General features: G+C 35.9%; 1 protein-coding gene and 1 non-coding gene across 2 annotated transcripts; one reads left to right on the top strand and one right to left on the bottom strand.

Annotated features, from left to right (window-relative positions):
- Window positions 1-6,748: 6,748 nt before the first annotated feature.
- On the top strand, window positions 6,749-6,821 carry TRNAA-UGC. Its single transcript has one exon. It is a non-coding gene; the product is annotated as a tRNA-Ala (tRNA).
- Window positions 6,822-7,752: 931 nt separating this feature from the next.
- LOC113304658 (high-affinity nitrate transporter 2.1-like) lies at window positions 7,753-9,760 on the bottom strand. Its single transcript, XM_026553798.1, has 2 exons — window positions 8,957-9,760; window positions 7,753-8,833 (listed from the first exon to the last, which is right to left on the bottom strand). Exons 1-2 carry the CDS (start codon window positions 9,758-9,760, stop codon window positions 8,060-8,062), a joined length of 1,578 nt encoding a protein of 525 aa, XP_026409583.1. The 3' UTR covers window positions 7,753-8,059.
- Window positions 9,761-10,038: the final 278 nt, after the last annotated feature.

Below are 10,038 nucleotides of genomic sequence, written 5' to 3'. Positions count from 1 at the left end.
TTTCTAGAGAATCAACTAGACAGTCAGACTCAATCTAGAATAAAGTATATCAAAGAGTTTAATATATCTAACTCTTAATTCAATCCGCAATCAACAAATAGAAATCTGCGAGCCTGATTGAATATAAGAGGAGTTACTTGAACGGTACCAAAGACCAATGTTCAAGTGTCAATCAATGTAAATCAACAACCAAAGGTTGGATATTCCAATTGATTTATCTTAACGCACAACCTATGATATTTCAATTATATAACAAAATATAATGCGGAAAAGAAATAACACATACACCAGAATTTTGTTAACGAGGAAACCGCAAATGCTGAAAAACCCCGGGACCTAGTCTTGATTGAACACCACACTGTATAAATCCTCTACAGACACTAGCCTACTACCAATTAACTTCGGTCTGGACTGTAGTTGAACCCTAATCAATCTCACACTGATTCAAGGTACAATTGCGCTCCTTACGTCTCTGATACCAGCAGGATACTACGCACTTGATTCCCTTAGCTGATCTCACCCACAACTAAGAGTTGCGACGACCCAAAGTCGAAGACTTGATAGACAAATCTGTCTCACACAGAAAAGTCTATAGGATTGAATAAATATGTCTCCCACAAGAATCACCAACAGTTTTTGTTCCGTCTTTTGATAAATTAAGGTGAACAGGAACCAATTGATAAACTAGACTTATATTCTCGAAGAACACTCTAGTATTATCAATCACCTCACAATAAACTTAATCGACTAGAGAAACAAGTTATTGTGAAATCACAAACGATGAGACGAAGGTTGTTTGTGATTACTTTTGTATCTTGCCTATCATAGATATAAAATATGAGCCAATTATTTCAATTGTACTCAACACGATAGAAACAGCAAGATCAGATCACGCAACTACAAAGATAATAGTTGGGTCTCGATTCACAATCCGAATGAAGTCTTCAAGTCGTTAGCCTACAGGGTCTGGAGAAGAAACCTAAGGTTAAAGGAGAATCGACTCTAGTTATGCAACTAGTAACACACAGGAGGTGTGGAGATTAGGTTTCCCAGTTGCTAGAGTTCTCCTTTATATAGTTTTCAAATCAGGGTTTGCAACCCGAGTTACCTTGGTAACAAAGCATTCAATATTCACCGTTAGATGAAAAAAATGATTCAACCAAGGTAATATATTTCAACCGTTAGATCGAACTTAGCTTGTTACACACAAATGAAATGTACCCTCATTTAGGTTTATGTAACTGTACCTAAACGTGTACACCATGTTGGTTCACAAATAGTTAACCGAGGTTAGCTATATGATTACTATCATATCAACCTTATTCATCTTAACCACATAACTAGTTCAAATGACTCAAATGAAACTAGTTAAAGAGTTGTTCAATTGTTTAGAAAACACAATTGAAATCAAATCGGTTTGACTCACTTGAATTAATCATGAACATTATAACCATGGTTTGCAAAGATTGCATTCTTTATGATTTAAATGTTTAAGTTCATGGACTTGACCGATTTGACAAAGTAACCAGCTTAAGTATGCGTACGGGTATGCGTACTTAAGCAACCGGTTTTTGAGTTTGTAAAGTTCCCAAACTCAGCAGAAATTTTCGGTTCAAAAACTTCCGCCAGTATGCGTACGGGTACGCATACTTAAGATGACTAGTTAAGAATTTTGCCAAAACCAAACTCAGCAGAAATTCTCGGTTCGAGAACTCCCGCCAGTATGTGTACTTGTACGCATACTTAATCTGTCTCCTTCACCAATTTCGTATACACACATATGCATACTATTGACTTGCGGTTTATAGACTTATACACTAATGTGCGAACACACTATATATGCTTATATCCAAAGATGGTTACATCATCAACTCTTTATTTCAATAATTGAAACATTCTTATATAATGACAATAGCCGTTTTCACACACTATTAGCATCAAAGCAATTTTCAAAATATTGAAATAATCATTATTGAAACCTTCCAAGTCTTATACCAAATGATTGTATCACACAAACCATGTATGATGTTACTCGAAAATTTTCTCATGATATAAGATAAACTTGGTTGAACCGAAAGCTTGTTAACACATATTTCGGGAAATATGTAAGCGATATATACTCAGATCGAAATCTCAAATGTGTGTAGTGAAAACTATGTCGTAACACGACTTATATCTCAATATAGGAGATAATAGAAATAGACTTTTCAAGTGATAGATAAGTTCAAGTCTTCACATATATTTTGTCGAAGAAGTTCCACAAGCTCCCCTTAGTAGTTCTTCGTCTTCAAGAGATGAACGTCGAGAGATTTAAGCTCAACTACACTATCTATGTCCTAGTCCGAGACATCTACAAATAGGCTAGAAATCAAGACTTATAGTTTTGATCACTAACACTGACAAACATGCTTGAGATAGCAACGCATGCGAGTTCGACCGAGCAATGCTCTAACAAGGCGCTAAACTATGACAATAATATTAACATTGTTAGTGCTACCAGTATTGTTTGGGAATGTCACAAATATTATAGTGGAAGGCAATGCTACAGACATAGCAAATGTTATCGCAGGAATTACAGATTCTATACCTTGGTGTATTCGATCAATCATTCTTTTGATTAGAGATCGCTTCAAAGAATTCTGTGAAGTCTATTTTACAGCTATTCCTACGGATGCAAACTTAATTACACATGACTTAGCTCAAAGTGCAATCTCAAACTTTGTAAACAGATGGTGGGTTTTTAATGAACCACGAAATTGCATTGTTCAACGTCTCAGCTTTGCTGAGGATTAATATCAATAAAAAATTTGTTTCCTTCAAAAAAAAAAAGATTTAAACCTTTTCTGTACACGAGAGGCAAATGGGTAAGTATTTCAAGATATACTCTGGTATTTATTATCACATTTATTTCCATATATATGCTATCTTTGTGGATTTTGTACCCATGGCCTATTATCAGTGACCTATTCCTGAGGTTTACTTGAGATTACCATATTCCCTCCTCCACATTATTCAGCTACCGTCATGGGCGTTTCCATAGTACGTACTATGTAGAACTACTGCGTAGGTATAAGTGAGCATGGTTCCGCACATATGGAGATGAAGGATATTGAGATTAACATCGAGTAGAAAGTATTACCTCATGGGTGAAATTTTGACGGTATACGTAAGTGATGACCGTTTTTTTTTTTTTCTGCACTCAAGTTTTTGTAGTTTTTTTATATAACATTTTTTTGGGTTTTTACGTTTGCATATTATAGTTGTACTCGCCTTGGAAACAAATTATGAACAATTTAGTTTAATATTCAATGTATTCGCACCTTGTAGTTAAAATCGTATTCAACTTACTCTAATATGTTGAACCTTTTACGAGTCACGTCACATAGACAAAAATGATGAAATGATGGATGAGTGATAAACTTCATAAACACAAAACTAAGGTATTCTGTAATTTACTCCACATTAGATTATATGTCAAGTCAATTTTTGTTAACTGAAGTCAATAGTTAACATGTGTCCATACCATTTTATTAATACACATATGCCAGATTGTTAGAAAGCAATGGATAATCATTTCAATCTAATATACAATTTTTATATTATTATAACATTTCTGACACCTCACAAGCTTCCAAGGATGAGGCGTTACTGATTTATGTTTGTTAAGTTATTTTGGGTGATTTTAATGATGGATTTAAACACATTCTGTTAATGGAGATGAGGGATAATAGCTTTTCTCTCTTTGATTTCATTTAAAGTATGTAAATTATATTGGATAATGTATATGTACATATTTGTATCTCCAATACACAAGCACATATACATTTTTATGAACTTATAAGATCATTAAAAATTATTTGATATTTTTCTTAGCCAATTCAATGTATGTAAAGGACATTTTCAGACAAATTGAAGAGCATATTTTGGAACCATCAAAGATATCAATCCTTGATTGAATTGTAAATGCAGTTGCTTCATGGTCAATGGATGTGAATCGTGCGCAATTGAAAATTGCTTTAAACACTGTAAAAATTCAAACAACTAGTGTCGATGAATCATCAGTTGCAAATGAAGTACATGAATAGAATCAAAGAATAGTTAAAGGATTTAGTAATCAAACTGAACAACTTCACTACAGTAATCGAATGGATATGGATGTCTTTCTTAATCATCTAAACGAGGAAAAGTAGTACATGCTTTAACTGAAGAAGAAATTGCTTTTGGAATTAGACAAGGAGTGGAGGGAGATAATCCCCATGATGATAATACGAAGATACCAAATATTGAGGTTTAAACATGCTTGACAATTTGGAAATGGTTTGGCTTCAACAAAAAGGTGCTCATAACATTGAGGTCTTATGCATCCGCAAATTAAAAGATGCGATAACAATTCAAAAAGTCACGTCATTTTCAAACAACTATAGATACGTATTTTTTTTTTCATCCTACATTTTGATATAACAAGATCAATAAGTTTCCAATATAATGTCGATCATATTAATATATGGAGGCAAATTCCTTATAACGAGACCAGAAAAATCTATTAAAATTAAAATGTGGAGGTTATTACTATTTATAGATATCCCATATTGAGGCTAAGTTTTTTTTATTAATATATAAAGTTTATTAATATACGAAGTATCAATAAATGGAGTTTTAACTGCACAACCATATCACTTGCTAATAGAGTAGAAAGTAAATGATTAAATTTGTGAGCTTATGACACTTGTCATTAGACCATCTTAGCTAGAAGGTAAACAATTGATAAATATAACTTAAAACGACAAATAAATAATTTTATAGTATACGTCCAGATTGACGAAATCGAGCCCCCAGCCACGCATTAATATTCACTAACAAGTTGATCCTGCATCTATAAGCGCCTTGCGTCATCGCCTTCCTTAGGTCGACAAAAAAAAAGCTAACCCTAGCAGCATCGGGGCTCCATGGGAAGAGAAATGAAAGCGAAAGAACATGAGTGAATCCAAAAAGATTGCCTCAGTTCGGATTGTACTTTGTAACCCGGGAACATGAAATTGAAATCACTAGTATATATATTCTGGACAATGATTCATGTGAATACCATATAAGTTGTTAGATGGTTCATCAACCTCGAAAAGCTAAAAAAAACAACAACCATAACCTCCATCAACTTCTTGCTCAGACCCAGTCTGAATATGAGTACGAATTTAAGATTTATCAGTTATTTGATTTTTATTCCTAGATTTTATTTACATTATATAAGGTATCTTTCGACACATTTTCTTGTTATTTCGGCAATATTTTTCCAAGGAAATTTATCTTATATTTATAACGATTTGCTAAATTTCACTATGTTCGTGGTTTCATTGTTTTTGATTCATCAAGAACACTGGCGATTCTACTCCGCAATTCTTTAGATTCATATTTAACATGGGGTACTCAAAGCATCCGCGTTAGATTGGATCTACTAGATTATGCACAAAATAACACTTTCCTTTTTGGGCATTTCTTGAGACAATCATGTTTAAATGGTGGGAGTTGATTCCACATAAAACCATCATTCCTAACTACTGCTTATACCAAAATACAATATCTCTGCGCTTCATTCCTCCTTCCTAAGTATTATGGACTAGATTGAGATGCTCGATTAGCAAAAATGTGTTGCAATTCAAAAAAAAAGTGTTGCCTATTTTTTAACACTAATTCTCTCCCCTACCAGTTGCTCGCATGTGAATTAGCAGCTAGATAGTTACACTTAGGCCTGTCAATGGAAGAATATCCGTCGGATATTTAGAAATCCGATATCTGACAGGTTAAGCACTATCGGATATTCGATATCCGATAATATTCTATAGGATATCAAAATCAGATATCGATTCCGATAGGCTAAGTTGTCGGATATCGGATATTTATCCGATAATATGCGGTTCTGAACAAAAATGTTAAAAACCCTTTAAAACATGTTCATAATTGAAATTTAAGTTCAATTTTTCAAACATTTCATATCGGATATTATGATAAATCACAAATAAATCACATATATGGTTAGGGTAAATCACAAATAAATCCATGTTCTATCGGATATCGGATATTAACCAAACAGATAGAGCCTAATTCGATTCCGATAGGTTAAGGAAAAAATATCCGATAAGTATCCGTATCCGATATCCGATAAAACGGATAAAATCCTATAGGATCCCGAATACTCGGAAACGGATTCTGGATATCGGACATATATTGACAGGCCTAGTTACACTGAATCATTCAGCGTTGGAAAAACCATCTTTTCGCGGAATGGTTCAGCGCTTGGCGATTTATTTTTTGATCTGACGGCTGAGATTTAAAGCGCTGAACGGTTCATCGCTGGACGGTGGTCCCAGCTGACATGGAGTGCTAATCTAGCTGCTAGGTTAGCACTCCCATAAAACTTAGATGGTTGTTCTAGCTGACGTGGATTGCCAATCTAGCTGCTAGATTAGCCCCTCATGAAACTTAGCCTTAGCAAATTACTTGCAATTTCCTTATGTTCCGGTTGAAAGTAAAAGCAATTGAAATTAAAACGGATCGAGGCTTACATATCGGATCTTGGGCCTCATATATATTTCATCAACATTGTGAGCAAGACGCAGAGACATTCAACATCCGGGTACAAAGGCGTAATGTCTCGTACGGTGAACAAGAAAGGAACAGAGAGCACGTTTCCCAGGTTTCAAATCTCATTAAGGAGTTCGATCTTTTATTTACTGCTAGGAGATCCACAACAACTGGGGATGTAGCTCACATGGTAGAGCGCTCGCTTTGCATGCGAGAGGTACGGGGTTCGATACCCCGCATCTCCATGTTTTTGGTTTCAACTTTTTTTTGTCAAGAGGGTGATATTGTGAAAATAATTTGAACTTCAAAGGTAAACCTGATACACTTTTTTCATCAGAGTATTCCTTCCATGTGAATATCCCAGTGCTGATACTCTTGGATATTCACGTGTAAGTTTACAGCTTGTGAGAAAAGCTGGTTGAATCTTTGCATCTTCCATTGATCATTAAAATCGTTTCTTCTGTGTATCAAGCAGACCTTCATTTATTTCTGTATTTGGAAAAGGCATGCTTATATCTTTTCGTGGATGTTTTCTCGTATTTGATTCTGATGAACCCCCGCTTAACTTTTGATTTGCACGCGACGAGTTTCAGCTAAAATAACAGATTGTTTTTTATCATGGCTAGAAAAAGGCAAGGGATATAAGTCTAATGATTACTGTCAATGCAGTTTTATGGTAATGAGGCCAATGGTTTATACAATTAAAATCAAATACCATAAATTAAAAAGTACAGATTTGAGGTTACTATATAGGTCCCCACAAAACAAAACACTAGCTAATACCTGAAAGACAACGTCACTGCAACAGTGATCAGAAGAACATTGCTTATTATAGGCGATAGCATGTGTACCACTAGTAATGTTGTTAGTGAACGGATCCTTCCTCTTAAAGGATGATGATGATGGTTTAGATAGAACGTGCAGATGTGTCATTGGCTAAAAATACATATTTAGATCTATCAAGTCAAATTCTCCAGCAAATCATTGATTAAGTGTCGAGTGTAAACGTAATCCATATTTATAATTCATTGAATCAGATAAAGAAGTTTAGTGTCCTATTAGCAAAGTCAATTGTGATCAGTGTTGAGTTAGTTAAGATGTATTCATTGACAGAAAAATTGATATTAAAACAAAAACCAATATAAAAACCCGAATTTATAATAAAAATCTTCACAATCACAAGAAAGATTCCAAAACAGTGTTTAACAGAAAATTAAACCATGTAGTAGTACACAATTAGCCTGAGTTTTTACTTTCACAAGACTCAGATTACAAAGAAACAACAACTCAAAAATAACGTATTATCTCAATCCTCCTCTTTGAAGTTCCTCAGAATTTTAATGCACCATTTTGTTTTTTTCTCAAAGAACTTATTTTTTTTTGCATGTTGTACGTAATTTAAAAATAAAATAAAATGACAATAAACATATTATACTTGGTTAAAATACACAAACAAAATTCACCCTTAGCCTCCTTGTGTTGCCTAGAGATGTGTTGGTGTAGCTCCTGGTGGTGTTGGTGCAGAGACGACACGTCCACCGCGCTCTGCCTTAGCATTCTTTGCGAACTTGAGACTACCTTCATGCAATCCCAGATTTTGTTCCTCCTTGGTGTATTCGGCTGCGTAGTAGTGCTCTTCTTCAACATGTTTTGAAGCCGGAAAGAACATACTTCCCCACTGAGGGAAGTGTACAAAGGGTACTGTCATGGTAACAGCTACAATCATTATTCCCATGTAAGTGAGTCCTTTGGCAGTTGAGTAACTCGAACTTGTAAAGAAAAGGAACTGGGTTAATCCTGAACCGAAGTTACCACCAGCGCCGGTTAAACCTGAAATGATACCCAGTGATCGTCTAGAAATGAATGGGATGACGCCGAATGTAGCTCCACATGCTGCTTGAGCACAGATCGAGAAAGCAATCATAGCCACGATAGAGACGATAAGTGAATCAGATTGACCAAGCCATACGCAGAAGAGACCTCCTGCTGTTTGAAGGATCCATAGGTTCCATAATCTAGCCCTCATTCCCCATTTACGGGCACCGAAATCTGAGAGATAGCCTCCAATTGGGCGAGCAAAGAAGTTGGCCATTCCAAAAGCAGCAGCTATTATACCAGCTGTGTGGAGCTTTAGATCAAACCTGTCAAAGAAGTACTCGGCAATGACATTATCGGTTGATAATTCAACACCCATAGAGTAACCGTAAAGCAGTACAAAGATCCATGTCCTGTAGTTTGTCACAGCATACCAAAGTACCTAAAAAAAACACAAAGTGACAGTAATATTTTCAAAATGAGATGAGATTAATTCATGAACAACTTCATTTTTCGAAAAGGGAACTTAATTTGTTGACTAACTACTTGAGAAAATAGAACAAACCTTGGAGAACTTGTCTTTGGCAACAGTTCCTGACTTTTGTAAAGCACTAAGATTTCCATCAGGAAGATCTTGTCCAAGGATCAAAACCATGAGCCCTGTAATGATATGCATCCAACCAGGGATGAAAAATGCAATACGCCACGCTGTGAATTGGGTGGCACCGGCTTTTCTGATTATCTCGTAAAGAATAGGCATTATAAGTTGAGTTGCTCCACCACCCATGTTTCCCCACCCTGCCGCGGTACCATTGACTGTCCCAATGATCTTACTGTTGAACATAGTACTCATCCAGTACTGGCAAGAAACGAATGTAGCAAGAGAAAACCCGATCATAAACCGAACAGCTACGTAACCGCCTGGAGATCCCACCAAAGCCATGCAAAACACAGTTGGTGCGGAGAGCATCATCAAGAAAGCACAACCGTATCTTGGCCCCAATAGATCACATACTGCTCCCATGGCAAGCCTAGAAAAGATACTTCCCGAGACGGAGGCAACCCCAGCGTTACCTACATCACCTTTTACTAAATTGAGATTGTCCCTAATAATAGGAACAAGAGGAGCTGCTGCAAATGTTGAGACAAAGCAAGTAAAGAAAGACAACCATGAGAGATGGAAAGTTCTCATATGTGGGTTAGCGAATGAGAAAAGCTTGAACTTTGTTGCTTTATGTTCTGAATCAACAGGCAAGTCGAAATGTGCAGTTTTATCGGTCTCAACTGATTCCGCTGATAGAGCATAAGATTGTTCTCTACCAGTGACTCCATGCATGGAACTCCCTGGTTCTCCCAATTCACCAGCCATTTCTTCTCACAAAGAAATGAAACTCAAGCAGACAAAGAGAGAGAAGAGAAAAGTTAATTGTTTTAGAGAGATGTAAAGTGTTGTTGTATATTGAAGAAATGAAATGGTCCTGGATTATATTTATATATGAAAAACGTTGACATTTTCTGATCACCGTGTTGGGGGCAATTTAATTAGAGAGATTCTAATTAGAGCTAGTAACATGAATATAAAATGGAGAGGAGAATGAAGAATCCTTTACGCCGCATCTACGAGGAGTCTCATCACATACTCAAAGG

Source organism: Papaver somniferum, chromosome 8, assembly GCF_003573695.1.
Source record: "Papaver somniferum cultivar HN1 chromosome 8, ASM357369v1, whole genome shotgun sequence".
Lineage (NCBI taxonomy): Eukaryota > Viridiplantae > Streptophyta > Magnoliopsida > Ranunculales > Papaveraceae > Papaver > Papaver somniferum.
Note: the sequence above shows the minus strand (reverse complement) of the source record. Positions and strands in the feature narration are given on the sequence as shown.

Bases quoted from the DNA above. Each gene is read 5' to 3' on its own strand.
- LOC113304658 (XM_026553798.1), bottom strand. From the start codon at position 9,760: ATGGCTGGTGAATTGGGAGAACCAGGGAGTTCCATGCATGGAGTCACT. The intron at 8,834-8,956 runs GTTTGTTCTATT...TGTTTTTTTTAG, and splicing joins CCAAAGACAAGTTCTCCAAG to GTACTTTGGTATGCTGTGAC.